This window comes from Rhagoletis pomonella, unplaced genomic scaffold, assembly GCF_013731165.1.
Source record: "Rhagoletis pomonella isolate Grant_MI unplaced genomic scaffold, Rhpom_1.0 Rhpom_scaffold_00001, whole genome shotgun sequence".
NCBI lineage: Eukaryota > Metazoa > Arthropoda > Insecta > Diptera > Tephritidae > Rhagoletis > Rhagoletis pomonella.
Genome location: NW_023458555.1, coordinates 6472118 through 6487453, shown reverse-complemented (window position 1 = coordinate 6487453; position 15336 = coordinate 6472118). Strand labels below are relative to the sequence as shown.

The following is a 15336-nucleotide window of genomic DNA, read 5'->3' as shown; positions in this document are numbered from 1 at the left end:
AATATTTACAGACCTGCAACTACGGCCTCCACAATTCCTACTCCGTTATGCAACTGATGTCTGTGTGGGGTCCTCTCATCTATGCCGGCTGTTTCGCTGCCACACTAAGTACTGCACTCACTAACATCCTTTCAGTACCACGTCTTGTACAAGCTTTGGGCATTGATCGCATTTACCCCGGGCTGATTTTCTTCTCCAAACCCTATGGTAAGCATGGTGAACCCTATCGCGGCTACGTGCTGACCTTCATCATATCGGCTGGATTCTTACTGATTGGTGAACTGAACGTTATTGCGCCACTCATTTCCAATTTCTATTTGGCTTCCTATGCCCTAATCAATTTCTGTACGTTCCATGCGTCGTTCGTGAAACCGCTCGGCTGGCGTCCAACATTTAAGGTAAGTCAAAGCACTCCTCGACGTGATTAGCTCTTGTCTAACTTATGGATGGAAATCTCCGCGCTGCGGTGCTTCCTCGACTCCTCCTTATTCTTATTCCAGTATTACAACACATGGTTAAGTTTATTCGGCTTTATACTTTGCATAGCCATTATGTTTTTGATCGATTGGATATCATCGCTCATCACATTGGTCATAATATTTGCTCTCTATCTGATCGTTATGTATCGGAAGCCCGAAGCTAACTGGGGCTCCTCAACACAAGAGCAACAGTATAAGGCCACACTTACTGCGGTGCATCGGCTGCAAAATGTTTCCGATCATGTCAAGAACTACCATCCGCAAATTTTGGTGCTCAGCGGTGATCCAAGCAGTCGCCCGCCGCTAATCGATTTCGGCAATATGCTGACCAGACACAATTCGCTTATGTTCATAGGAAATGTTGTACCGGTAAGTCCATTGGAATTGAATTTCCAGTGCAGTCGAGAATCGCTTGTAACTTTTAGCTTCGATCTTAGATGAGTATGGGTTATAAGAACCGCTTGAGTATCATAAAGGATGGTCAGAAGTATTTAGACGCACGCAAAATTAAGGCTTTCTACAATGTTATTGATGGTTTATCCATGGAGGAGGGTGTCAATGCACTCTTAAAATCGACCGGCTTCGGCAAATTGACGCCCAACATTGTATTGATGGGCTATAAAACCGACTGGGCTCAGTGCAGGCGACAATCTGTCGAGAGCTATTTCAATATTTTGTAGTAAGTATTTTTTATACATATGTACGTACATATGCCACTCGTATCCATATGTATTTATCCAACAAAACGATATTTTTACCCTCCAGCAATGCTTTTTCGCAACGCATGGGTGTCGTCATCCTACGTCTACCGAATGGTTTGGAATTTTCCGAACTCAATCCGGAAATTCCGAGCAATGGTAGACATGTACACAACGCCAACGAATTAGGTTACACTAATGCGCTAGTGCCAAGTGCAAATGCTGCTTCAGAGTTGCTGCATGTGGACTCTAATTTGAATCTGGCAGGCATTGATAGCACCACCAATTCATCGTTTATGGTTTCGCATACGCCATCGATGCCCAATATGACAAGTTCCCGTAAATATACCGTAAGTCAAGGTGACGGTATCAAATACCTAACGAAAAGTGGTTCCGAAGTGCCAAAGGATGTGCTCGACGCAGTGACGGTATTCCTACGCAAACAACCGAAGGGTACAGTTGACGTTTTCTGGCTTTATGATGACGGCGGTAAGTGGCGCCAACCCGCCTAATACATATACATACATTTGGGCTGGGAGTTCTATTCGGATTTTTTTTTTTTAATTATCAGTATAATCAGGATGTTCGAATATCTGAATAAAAAATCCAAATATCCGCATATCCGAATAGTTTATAGATATCCGGATATTCGATTAACTTTTAGTAACAATAAAATAGAAAGGATTATTCGTATACACGAATATCCGAATGGTCCCAGCCATATTATACATATGTACATACATACATATTTCTCTGTCGTCCTGAGGTAATTTTTTTTCTTCATTTATTTCACTCGTCAAAAGGTTTGACCATGTTACTGCCATATATACTTTCACTGCGTTCAAATTACCAAAATTGTAAGCTGCGCGTATTCGCGTTGAGTCATGGAAAAGATGAGGAAATGGAGGAGAAAAAGTGAGTAAACACTAATTGAAAAAATATGAGTAATTTGTAAGCGAAAAACAACACCGACTTCAATTCTCATATACAAATTGAAGATTGCCGTTCTTTTCTTCATGATCCAATGATCGGATCTAAATTAAATTAGTATGGGAACACCTCTGAGGTATCAAAATTTCCTTTATAAAAAGAATTAAATCCATCGGTTAACGTAGTCCAATGGTATGAGGTAACATACATAAAAAAAAAAATATTCCGACGAATTCCTTTCCTTTTTTTGAAGTCGGTTAAAAATTAAAGTGAGTAAATTGTGAACATAATTATTCACGCGTACTCTTTTTTTTAACTTCTCTTTCCACAGCATGGCCAATTTGTTAAAGAAATTCCGTATTAAATTTTCCGAGCTTATAATGCTCAAGGGCCTGTCTACGAAACCGCGCGTGGATACGCTGTTTAAGCACAGACAACTTATACAAAACTATTGCCACAATTCTGCCAATGAGATGCGTCATCTCGAAGAGGAGCTTCACTCATTGGAAGAGAAGACGCACCGCCAGCTGCGCATTCACGAGCTCGTTGTAGAACACTCATCGAAGGCGACACTCGTTGTTATGTCTCTGCCAATGCCGCGAAGAGTATGTGTAAACGGAAACTTAATATTTTCACTTTTTCTTAACATTCCTCTCTAATTTTATTCACAGGAAGCAATTTCGGCGGCGTTGTATATGTCTTGGTTGGAGATGCTTACAGCCGATATTAATTGCCCCGTAGTCCTGGCGCGTGGTAATCAAACGCCAGTTTTAACCTTCTACTCGTAGTTGCAGGGAGTACAGGGTATACACAACAACCACCAATGCATTTTTACTACAAAACGCAAAAAAAACAAAATAATGAATTGTAGTTTAAATTCTTGCTTGTAGTATTATTAGTTTGTATGTAATTTGTTAAGCTCAGCCGTTTGATGAAAAACAGAAAAGGAACGAAATTATTAAAATTTTACGACGAAAATAAATAAAAAAAAACATGTCTATTTGTTTTAATTCCTCGCTTTATCAGTTCATTTATTTAAAGGTTTATTAGATAGTGTAACACTTTTATGATTTGATGTAAACTTATTTTTTGATTAAATAACGTTCAAGGGGAATTATGTAATGGATATTTGACATAAATACAGTATATTTAAAAGCTTTAAATGACATAGAATTTCTTCGGGTAAAGATTTTGGAATTTCCGAAGTCTCTTTCGTTTGGCGTGACATCATTTTCTGTAGACGCTTTCAAAGTTTAGTAGTAGGCGCGCCGTGGATTATTCTGTTTATGAAATTATAAAATAATAATAAAAGCTTATCGCAGTATAAGATCAAACTTTTACCAATGGATTAGGACGAAAGCGATAGGCCAACATCATACGTTTGCGATAGGCATCATACTCATTGTCGCACTCCTCTGGCGTAGCAGCACTGGCCACACCCAAACCCTGATTACCGTCTCGCTGTGGTGCTCTGTGAAATTAATGTAATGGGTTTATGCATTGTATACTTATATACGAGTATTTAAAAAAAAATAGTTAAAACTTCTCTTTTCTACCATATTTGCGATATGCTGCTAAAATGGGAAGAAATATTTTTTTAAAGAATCATAACTGGTAATAAGAAGTCCGAGTTATTTACAACCATGTGGAATGCAAACGGTTTAGGTTCCGACGTGATGGTTCGCCTCAAACGACTTCAAAAGCATAACTCCAGCAAAAGAATATTATGCTGTCAGCGTGATTGAATGGTTGTGATTTTGGAGCTCCTGTCAAGGTGTGCTCTTGGCAATCGGTTTGAAATAGTCTTTTACCCAGAAATGTCAATCGTAAAACAGCTGTGTTCTATTGCTAAAACGCAAGACCATATACACATTTTGGCGTTCCATAAAATATTATTCAAGCTGTGATGGCAAATGTTGCCACAGCCAGACTGCCACTTTTTTCGGCACTTTAAAACCTTTTATGTGGAATAATTTTTCATTAAGTACGGCACAAATGAATACTATGTGCGGTCTCCCGCCAATAAGGGCAGGTCCTTGTGCAAACGTGGAATTATGATGTTTACCGAAAGATGGCGAAAGGTCATTGAACAAAGCGGAAAATGTATCATCGATTAGTCTTCGATCTTTATATACATATCGTCGTTTAAAATACAAAACCGCGTATTGTGGTTCTGGAAATCCTCGGGTGTTTTTTTTTTTCAAAGACTAAACATGTGAAGTTATCTCTACCTTATTAATACCCTGCTCTTTACTTATTAACAATCAATATTATTAATGTGTTTATACTTCCTGTACTCACTTATTTACTGGATCCACAATACCGGCGCCATCGGTACCCAAGCCCTGTCCCTCTTTCCAGCCTAACTTCTGCAACATTTGAAACCCGATATTATCCTCTTTCAGCTTGTACTCCTTGTAGTCACTCAAATCCGGTTGACGATTATTCTTTTTGGCTTCATACTGTTCCATGAACTTTTTCAGTTCTTCGGGAGGCAAAAAGTCACCAATATGATGTTTACCCTCGCTTTGTTTAGTCAAAGCTGTGGCCCAGAGTTGGGTTGCTTCCATCTCAGCGCAACGCAGTTTGTGCTCCCAAGTACCACCGTCGACGTCTTCATCAGAATCGTACTCGTATTTAAATTTGCCACTACGTGCTAGTCGATCGATTTCCTGTCGCTTTCGCATCATATCCTGATAGAGTAAATTCACTTTATAATGCTCTTCGCATTTTTTCCAGTCCTCCTCATTTAGATTTGTGGAACCATAGTTCATTCGTGCATATTGCAACAAAGCTGGATCATTACGCGTTATGGCCGAAAGCATGGGTTTGTTTTGATTCGCAAATGAGGTTGGCACATCTACAACGAAAAGTAAGTAAAAAAGAAAAAATTGACAGAAACCTTACATTTTATAATTGCACTCACTTGACACCGCACTTGCCGTGGCCCCTGCTGCACTAGTGGAGGCCTCCACCTTCTCACCCCAGCGGCTTTTCCGCTGCTTCTTACGCTCCTGTCGTCGAAGCTCCTCCAGCTCCTCTTCGGCTTCCCGCTCCTGGCGCTCTTCTTCGCTTAACTCATTGCGGCACTCAATGCGACGCTTCAAATTATCACGATTGCGATCTAGCATGCCTCGCATATATTCATCGTCCGAGTCTACATCGCCGCTTATGGCAGACTCGGGATCATACTTGTCTGCAAAGTCATGTTGATTCATTTCTTGTGGTGATAATTGCTCATGCCGCTGTTGTTGTTGCTGTTGTTGTTGCTGTTGCTGTTGCTGCTGACGTTGCTGTTGGTGATAAAGGTAACGCGCTTCCTGTTGATGCTCATGCGGACCTCCACTTTCACTGGATTCCTCATCCATTTCTAGTGAATCGTGATTGTCGGAGCGGTCCAACGGTTCTCCTTCAGCCTCTTGCTGCTGTGATGGCGATTGTTGCAATTCTTGCTGAGCGTTTTCCTGCTCCCGATGCAATTGGCAATAGCGATGCTCATTCAATTGTTGGCGGTAAGAGTGGTATTGCTCACCATTTTGTTCAAAGAGAAACCTAAATTAAAATTTTAATAAAGTCGGTAATAAAAACAAATATAAAGTAAGCGAAGAAAATTAAATTTTTTTTGTATATTAACGGTAACGCTGACGGTAAGGCGGTAACATTTTACTTATTTTTGGTGTGTGCTTCAGTTAGTTTTTTTTTTTTTTCTTTCAAATGTTTCTTCGTTTCTTTGCTCCTTGGCGTACATAACTTTTTCCAACGCTTTAAATCCATAATTGTCAATTTCGAATACTATTGGCTGTAGCATACATAGCGTTGGCCCATGACACTTAATTATAGTAAATCCTATGCACATTGACTTATTGCTGATTTCTGCTGAAATATCCCTGCTGGTTTCTGCTGTTTTTTTATGTTCCATCCAACGTAGCGAGGTTGTGGTAAATTCGTTTTGCATTACAAATGTGCTCAAATTCAGTGTCAGGCATTTTGAAACTGTCCAAAGTCATTTAGGTAATTTTTTCTAACATCTCAAAATCGATCAAATAAAATGAAATTGAAGCTTGTTACAACTTCGGCATTAATGCTACACAGCTACTAATTACTGAGACGGTAATCGTTAGAGTAAAATAATTTTAATCATTATTTAATGATTTATATTTTTTCGCTCAAAAATAATTATTATTATTATTGATATTTTTTTTCGCTCAATGGAATGAATATTATTTGATTTTTATTTTTTCGATCACAAATAATGACTATTTTATGATTTTCATTTTTTCGCTCTGAGATAATAATTATTTATTAAATTTTTTGTTTCCACTTAAAAGTAATGATTATTTATAAAATTGAAAAGGCTATACAGTCACAACTTAGTGAAACTTTGACCTGAAAATTTTGGGACTTATTTCTTTTATTAAAAAAAAAGAAATCATGCTGGTATAGCTTTTGAGTTTTTTGAACTATCATTATTAAGTGAAACAAATAAAACTCAATAATAATTGTTATCCCTGAGCGACAAAATAAAAATCATAAAATAATCATTATTTGAGATCGAAAAAAATCACGTAATAATAATTATCTTCGAGCGAAAAATTAAAACTGAAATATTAATTATTATTTTTAATCTTTATTGGTTAAACTCTAAAAATAAAAATCATTGTAAATTACAGTGGGACGTACGAACACAAATATGTGAGTGTAGTTAAAATTATTTTACGACGATTACAACTTGTTGATTTTTTTGGTTCAAATTTAATAAATAGTGATTATTTTCCGTCCCTGACTAATTATAAACTTAAACCCGTTGGCTACTATCGCTCTAGATTTAAAAAAAAACTCCTCAGAGCCACACTTTGTACGGCCTAATGACATTGATTGTACCGAATTTAAAATCCACTAACGATAAATAAAAATTTTAATGCTTTCTTCGCATATTGCTTTTCAAAATAAAATCGTAATTACTAATAGAAAAGGCTAGAGAACGCAAATAACAGTTACCACTTTCAAGTATTCGCGTAATAAAATTTAAAACTTAGATTTAAACTGTGACTGTGTTCGGATTAATCGAAGAGCACGAAAATTTTGTTTCCTTATGGCCGTGTATTCGGTCTCAATAGGGCAGATATATTTGATTTATGTATTTCTTTTTTTCTTCAATCCTTCTTTTATTTTTTAAACTACATAATATCTAATATCTTTTAATAAAATTAATCTTAAAAAAAAATTAAATTAACTTAAAATAAAACAAAGTAAACTAAGTTAAATTAAAATAAAGAGTTTCAGCAATTTTTGGAAGTTACCCAGGTCCTACTGTGCCGTAGTACACACCTCTAACCACTCGGCTACATCTACCACCACATTTGTTTGAAAACAATTTGCAGTTTTCGGCGGTGTTGTTATCGAAAATGCGCCTAATCTATTTACTGTAGATATGTTAAAGTTAATTCCCGAGAAACAATTTAATCATTTTGTTTAATCAGATTAACGTTGCAATCATTGTTGCAGGCTATAACTATTATTTGCGATCTCTGGTTTAAGCTATGTATGTTCAGGAACTGATTAATTTTATTTGCTTAATATAATGAAAAGTATGCATTCAATAAATTATAAGCCAGCCTGCCCTCATCAATAGAGAAACGTAAATACCACACAAATCGATTCGAGAATGGGTCTATTGATTTTATACGAACTTGTAGTCAAATCAAATAAATAAGTAGCGTCAAAACAAACTTTTATTGTGTTCTGTTTTTCAAGCCTCTATTGTAGGTCATTGCTGCGCCGCTACCTTCTTCTGTACTCATCTGCTACGTGGATATGTATGTATGTCTATATCTTCTACTAAACTTGACTCGAGCTTTAATTTGACATAGCTATAATGTACCTCTTTCGGTTCTACTTTTTTTTATTTTCTTCCTCTTCTTCTTTTCAATTGTGTACCGCAAGCAGAAGAAACAGAATAATACATTGTATGTACATGTGTTTGCAAAAAAACAAAATTTACCACATTGTCGAGTGCAAATCGTTTTTATGCGCACGTATTTTATCTTCATAACCATCACCATTTTCGGCAACCAAATCGATTAAGTGTTCAACAGTAGTTGGTAATTGTACGCGCGAGCAACTGTGGTCATTGTTGTCTGAAAAAACTACATAAAATCCTTTAAAATCAAGCTTTGCGTAGAAGGTACCAAAAAATTTATGTATGTTCAGGAAGGCACGCGGACAAAAATTAACCAAGTGTATGTATGTATATATGTAAGTATGCAATATAATACTTTGGAAAAGTTAGGCAAAAGGTGGAAATAAGTGAAATTAATGAAAGCGCATGGAGAAGTGGTTCCAGTCATTCCAACCATTCGTACATTTCAAAAGAGCAGAAAACGAAGTCGTAAAACTGGCTATTATAAAATGTCTGCAAGCATGGAAGCGAAATTTTACATATGTAAACCACTTCTCTTTTCGCTTGAAGTCGGCTCTATCGCTTATGGAAAAATTAAATTATATTCAACTCGCTTAAAAATTTGTTTTAAAAGCATTATACTCACAAAGAAAAATTGCACTTATGAATGAAATATAAGTATATTTCTGCTTCGCAGTAAATTTTTGAATCATGCTTCCTAGCTTTTGTTTGCACGCTTGTAATGATAGCGTATTTTTTCAACTGCCAACAAAAGAATTAAAAGATTTCAACAGTGCTGTACATTTACTAATGCTTTAACGCTAATTACATACGTTATTCACTTAAGCGAGTCGCCTGTTCGATTCGCCACTCGCCAAGGCGAAACGAAAGCGGCCATGATTACACTTTCGGGGGGAGGCTTTCATACATAAACTAATTGGCGCACTTGTTGCCCAATTTTATTTGACAATTGTGCTTTAATACACACCTGACATTTGTGGAGGACTGCCTTGGTTTTCAATTGGTTGCTGCTGCTGCTGCTGCTGCTGCGGTGGCGGTGGTGGCGGCGGAGTTACCTGTTGCAACTGCTGCTGTTCTTGTTGTTGTAGTTGTTGATTGTGTGATGGTAGCAGTTGTGCATGATGTGTCTGAGGTGGAAGTAGACTTTGCTGTGGCTGTTGTTGTTGTTGTTGTTGTTGTTGCAATTGTTGTTGCATTTGTGGTGGTGGCGGCGGTGGAGATATATGCTCACCCAAAGTATTTTGCAGCTGCTGTGGCGGTTGTTGCGATTGAATCTGTAAGATTCGTTCAGATTGTTGCGATTGCGGTTGCTGTGATTGATGTACTTGTTGTGCTTGTAAAGCTTGCTGATGAGGCTGTTGTACTCCGTGAGGCATTTGAATCGCCTCAACATTCATTCGCGGATTGGGTATGGCATTCAAATCGAATTCTTTCGGTGCTGGTATAGTATTCAACTGCAAAGGCTCTGGTGCAGGAATCATGTATAGTGGTCCCAAAGTCAAAGTCATGGGTAACTGAGGAGGTGGAGGAGGCGGTGGTGCTGCCGCGAAAAATGCTGCCGACATGGGGTGTGGAGGAGGTACCGGTGGCGGTTGAGGAGGATGATTAAATAAAAATTGTGGTTGTGTTGGTGGCGGTTGCAGGTTTGTCTGCGAGCCGTGAGGCTGCAATGAAGCTTGTGGCTGTGGTTGCATAGGTGCAAGTGTTTGCAGTGGTTGATGCAAAGAACGGCCATGCTGCTGTTGTGGCGGGGGTGGCACCGGTTGAAGGTGATGGTGATGATGTTGTAATGGTGCTTGAGACATCGGCGGAATAATCGTCTGCTGAATTTGTTGCTGCATGCCTGGTTGTGGAATAGCTTGATGTTGTGAAGGCACCATTGACGTTTGTGGAACTTGATTCTGGTTTTGCAAAGTTTGAACAGACGCACCTGCATGCTTATTTTTCTCTGTTGCATTAGTGTCGATAGGTTGCGTTGCAGCCATTTTGTCTGATGGTGAAGTGTCTGCGTTTGATTCGGGTCTAGAATATAAATATATAAATATTAGTTGCACCTACAGCGGTTAGTATTTATAAAGTTATTTACGCTGGTACGACTTGTGGTGGTTTGGGTTCATGTTTTTCCAGTATTTTCTTAAAATTCTCCAAAAATGAACCATCATTGCAAAATGAGTTGACCACTTTGGGAGGAGGTAGGTCAGCAACCGGCACTTGCGGTTGTAGGCGTTTAACACCAAATGAAATTTTGCCAGTTTTACCCGTAAAGCTGTTTAATGTTTTTGCAGTTGCAGACTCTGAGGACTCATCTTTCTTGCTTTTTACTAAGGAATCGTTACTGTAAAAAGATTTTATATTGATTATTTAAGGACATATTTAGTTTGAAAATATGTTAAATAAACCTTTTTTCAGTGGAAGATATTGCAATTTCTTTTGGCGTAGGTTCAATCACCGGCGCATCTGCTGAAGGCGTGGTAGCACAAATTTTAACGTCCTTGCTTACGTCACATATCTCTTTAGATTTTACTACGTCCTCAGTGCCTGCTTTCATTTTTGCAGCTAAAGTCTGCGCCGCTGCCACAGCTTTGGCCAGCTGAGCTGTCCTTTGCTTTTCTAAAATTTCTTGACGTTTCTTGGCAATTATTTCCTCCTGCTTCGACATCTGAGCAAAGCGATCGATACGTGCATTGTTGCGTTGCGCCATCTTGGATGTTCTTTCTATTTGCTTCAATGATTTAATGATTTACCTTATAATCCCATATCAAGTGGCATATAAGAAATATGTACGCATAGACTTTACCTATGTACTTGCTTTTACAATGCCGATATTAATATATTTGAAGGAACGTCCATATGCTACGCAGGTATGTACATATATGGAAGCATTATACACACGCAAGTGCAAGCTTATATAAAATCACATTAAATTTTCGCTTCTTCAACAACAGATGTTTGTTTTTTTTATAGAGCCGACAAATTAATAAATAAGTTAACTATGCTTCGATTAACTTTTTTTCGCTAATTTTCCAGGAATTCAGATTTTCACTCCACGCGAAAATGCAGTTTTTTACTTTCTACGACGAGAGAATAAAAGAAAGAACAGACGAAAGAAACTTCTAAATGACATTTTGCAAAAAGCCAGTGATGCTTACTCTTTTGATTCGCTAGATTTTTAAAAAAGGGGACAAAATATATTCTGAATTCCTGCCTAATAGCGTAGACAGACGGCAACGTTCATTAGGATTTAGTTTTAATTAAATTATTAATTCATTCAATTTTTACCTAAATTTTTTTTATTCATTCAATTATTACTTAAATTTTTTAATTGTAATTAAGGTTGTGGACTTTTTTTAATGAAATTAAACTCCACCAGTTCAAAATAACTAATAATTTTAAATACAATAGAAGAAACGAAAATAAGGTAAAGGTAACTTTAACAAAATAAAATAAAAAATAAAATTATTGACAATCATTAGTGGGTGCATTCAAAAACGTCAAAATACAAAGCATCAGTAATTTTTATAAGCTTTTATTTGACTTGGTCATACCGCGGAAATCGCGGAAATTTCCAATCGATTTTAAACTAACTTCCCGACAAGTTAGAGACTTGAAATTTTCAGCATAGTTCCAGTCACGATGACAATGCAATTTAAAATATAAATAAATTCCCTATATGGTCCAGGGGTCTTGATTCAAAGGCGGTCAAAAAATAGTAACATTTATGGCTAACAGAGCGTAATTTGCCAAAGAACGTAAAACCACTATGAAATTGTTAAAGCTGCCGGCGGTAGTGTAGCGAAGCTATTTGTGGCAAATTCTAGATATCAACCTAGTCTAGATAAGAACCTCGCTGCAGGCATCATATCAAGGAGATACAATTAGAAGACTCCACATGTCGCCCCGCCAGAAGAAGTTAAATATTGCGCTTAAATATATGCACCATTTACATACGATACAGCGGAAATGGGCGACACGCCACTTCTTTAAATTAAATTAACTGCTTCTATATTTATGTATATATGTATGTTTATACAAAACATAAGCAACCAACATTTTGCTTGTATAATCTTCTGTTCTCTTTCATTGCAAGTTAAATTATTTTAATATCTATTGCAAAATTTTGTACATAAAATAAAATAACACTTTTTAATATACAACGCTTTTATAAATGAACTAAAAATTAGAAAATAAAATAATGAAAAAAATATTTTTTATAAACAAGCTTTTATTTAACATGTGCAATCAAAGGAATAAAATAAAGTAGTGTAAAAAAAGATTTTTTAGCGAGAAATTTTTGTCAAAACTGCATTAAAATGAATAAAATAAAATCAGTTAAGGTCTCGTTAAAGATACTAAAAGCCATTTAGTGAAAGGAGTTATTCAAACTCTATTGAAAATTACTAACAATTGGTACTAATTTACTTCGTTTTTAAAAAAGCTTGTCGGCGAATTCAGCGTACATGCATAATTGGTTAGGTATGTATATGTATGTATGCAGATATTTAAATGCCGGTTTGCTATTCGCGCTACAAACTTTTTTAAAAACGAAGTAAATTAGTATAAATTGTTAGTCATTTTCATTGGAGTTTGAATAACTCCTTTCGGTAAATGGCTTTTAGTAACTTTAACGAGACCTTAACTTATTTTATTTTATTCATTTTAGTGCAGTTTTGACAAAATTTTTTGCTAAAAAATCTTTTGTTACACTACTTTATTTTATTCCTTTGATTGTACATGTTAAATAAAAGTCTGTTTTTAAAAAATATTTTTTTACATTATTTTATTATTTCTAAACCGCACTACAAAGAAAAGTCTAACTCGCACAACCAAGTTGAAAATTAGCATCTCACCGTGGTTGCACACATTTGGCACTACAATCTGCTGAGGTTTAGAAATAGAAGAGACTGATGCTTTGTATTTTGACGTTTACGAATGCACCTTATGTATGCGCATTGCAACTACTTTCACCGCGATGCTCATAAAACACTATTCGCACTTCTTCTACACTCCATTAAAACTAATCAAGTATGACCAATTTTGACCCTATACAACGCACTCGGTCTGCGCTTCGGTGATCAAAATCTAAATTTTTGGAATTTACACAGACGGTCTGCGCATCGCGGTAAAAGTAGTCCCAAACCATGGTGAAATTATACCACCTATAGTAATTAGAGCGAGAAAACAGATTTGACACTATCTTATTTGAAAATTTGCTATTAAAAATTTAAATAAGACAGCCGACTGTCAGGAAAATAAAGCGAGAAAACTGTTTTATTACTGCACCTGTTTATAATTTGACCATGGTTCCAAACTACTTTTATTTACAGATGTAAAGGTTTAATAACATTTGGCGGTTACAGATTTGCTTGTTTTTGGCCGAGCTTTTCCTCCAATTTGTGGTGTGCGGCTTGATGTTGTTACACAAATGGAGGGACCCAGAGTTATACGCCGGCTCCGAGCGGGAAAAGTTTTTTTGTGAGAAGCCTTTTCATGACAAAATACCTTCTCTCTTATATGTTACCCGGACCATGGATCGAACCCAGATCCTACGGAGTGGTTGTACGCGCCTCTAATCACTCAGCCACAGAGGTTGAATGCTAGTAAAACAATTTTTTTTTTGTTTTTAGTTCGTAATTTTATTTTTAATAGTTAAACTTTTCATGAGTATATAGGACAACGAGCATATGCATATAATAGATTGTAATATGAATTTTTGCATATATTTTAACAATAAAATTACCAAATCAGTAGAATAAACACATTTACATATATCTAATTAGACTATCAATGACAACCGATATTAGTAAATCCATAACTACTGAGAATTACTAAAAGTTATTTTGTTAAATAATCTTCTATTCATAATTTATTTTTATCCTTTTGAAAACATTACATTTTTAGGCTGTGATGCTATTATTAATTGCTTTCAATAAAAAATAGATTTAAATATTACAAAGAAGGAGGCTGCGTGCTATATTTGCCGAAGTATATTTCAGTAATCGTAGTCTAACTATAAATTTATTTAAGATCAGCATTTATACATAGTATAGTGTATAGATTTAAATATCATTATATAGTTCAGAATTGCCTTTATGAGTATTGTTTCTGTTTGAACATTCTAACGTGTCACTACATCTGCCTTTTATCTATCATCTAATTATATACTTTGGACTATCAAAACTTACATTGGAGATTAGGTAAATTTTAAATGCACTTTTAATACAAACATAATCAAAACGGATTCCATGAAGCACGAATATTTTTCGATAAAATTTAGCTATTACCATATTTAATTGAATTTGGGTATTATCAAACCTTGAAGCATATCAAAACTATTACCATCTGGTTGTACAGTTTGTATTACACCATCAGCGGATCTAACCCTTAGAAAGCCAACATCATCAATACCAATGACAGTCGCCTCCTCTTTATTTCCAGCTTTGTCGCATATCTTTACTTTTTGTAAGCTAGATATAAAATAAAATCATTAGTATTAATAACAAAACTATTTCTATATAAATCTAAGCTTACTCGTGCAACCACTGTGTATAGTATAGCTCATAAAAATATTCAAAATCGCCAGATTGTACAACCTCCAGAAGCCTTTCAATCTCATTAAATGTCATTGCAACGAACTGCTCATATTTTATCAACGGCATATTCGTACGCTTTGTGGTGTTATTTTCTCTAATCATACTATTGATGCAAGTCGTTGGCTTTTCGTTGTCCAAATTCATACCGCATCCTAAATTTACAATGATTTTAGAACCGAATATTGTTGTTTTCACAATAAGACCACCAATCTTTTGTACTCCATTTGCATATATGTCATTCGGCCATTTTAAACGGATGTCAAGATCCTTAAATATAAATATGGTAGAAATACATAAATATTAGAATCTTCGGCGTTTCTCGTATGAGAATTTGTTTCACGAATTGTATGTGTATATATGTACATACATACTTATGGTTAAGAAATTTCAATACTTGATTCATTAACGCATTTACTTTGCATCTGAAACTTACAAGATCATCAACAACTGAGCCGAGCCGAGAAAAACGTTGTAAAAGCAATTTTTTGCAAAACCGTTTTCCCCCACATTACCGTCAAGTTTCGGTTTCAGATGATTCATATTCCGTTTTCATTACTAATGTCAAATGTGATGTTAAATTTTTACAAAAAGTGTAGAATACCGACCTTTTAGCTATAGACAAACCAAAAATGTAATTGGATAGAACTCTTCATGCTGATTTCAACCTTATCAAAATTATTTAGCTCAAGTAAAAAATTAAGAAGATATAGGATGTTAAG

At 35.9% G+C, this 15336-nt stretch overlaps 3 protein-coding genes across 6 annotated transcripts in view; 1 reads left to right on the top strand and 2 right to left on the bottom strand.

Annotated features, from left to right (window-relative positions):
- The window catches only part of LOC118737273 (bumetanide-sensitive sodium-(potassium)-chloride cotransporter), a 27209-nt gene extending 24110 nt beyond the window's left edge, over nucleotides 1–3099 (top strand). Inside the window, exons 7-13 of the mRNA XM_036467681.1 lie at nucleotides 12–398; nucleotides 501–848; nucleotides 917–1158; nucleotides 1245–1666; nucleotides 1981–2092; nucleotides 2439–2712; nucleotides 2779–3099. Coding sequence (XP_036323574.1) covers nucleotides 12–398; nucleotides 501–848; nucleotides 917–1158; nucleotides 1245–1666; nucleotides 1981–2092; nucleotides 2439–2712; nucleotides 2779–2895 — 1902 coding nt within the window. The 3' untranslated portion in view covers nucleotides 2896–3099. The remainder of the gene's footprint in view (nucleotides 1–11; nucleotides 399–500; nucleotides 849–916; nucleotides 1159–1244; nucleotides 1667–1980; nucleotides 2093–2438; nucleotides 2713–2778) is intronic.
- Nucleotides 3100–3107: 8 nt separating this feature from the next.
- LOC118737282 (SURP and G-patch domain-containing protein 1) lies at nucleotides 3108–11129 on the bottom strand. Of its 4 annotated transcripts, none has more exons than XM_036467695.1 (9): nucleotides 10825–11128; nucleotides 10427–10749; nucleotides 10114–10362; nucleotides 8995–10049; nucleotides 8109–8253; nucleotides 5034–5659; nucleotides 4409–4967; nucleotides 3449–3578; nucleotides 3108–3387 (listed from the first exon to the last, which is right to left on the bottom strand). In XM_036467695.1, the coding sequence occupies exons 2-9, from the start codon at nucleotides 10726–10728 to the stop codon at nucleotides 3361–3363; spliced, it is 3093 nt and encodes a 1030-aa protein (XP_036323588.1). In that variant the 5' UTR covers nucleotides 10729–10749; nucleotides 10825–11128; the 3' UTR covers nucleotides 3108–3360. The 4 variants fall into 4 exon arrangements, with proteins under 4 accessions (XP_036323588.1, XP_036323599.1, XP_036323596.1 ...); XM_036467706.1 differs by having other exon boundaries at nucleotides 3343–3387; nucleotides 8109–8244; XM_036467703.1 differs by having other exon boundaries at nucleotides 3343–3387; nucleotides 10427–10742.
- Nucleotides 11130–13502: 2373 nt separating this feature from the next.
- The window catches only part of LOC118737264, a 30040-nt gene continuing 28206 nt past the window's right edge, over nucleotides 13503–15336 (bottom strand). Inside the window, exons 13-14 of the mRNA XM_036467669.1 lie at nucleotides 14556–14884; nucleotides 13503–14491 (exon numbers count right to left, since the gene is read on the bottom strand). Of these exons, the coding sequence (XP_036323562.1) occupies nucleotides 14314–14491; nucleotides 14556–14884 (507 nt within the window). The 3' untranslated portion in view covers nucleotides 13503–14313. The remainder of the gene's footprint in view (nucleotides 14492–14555; nucleotides 14885–15336) is intronic.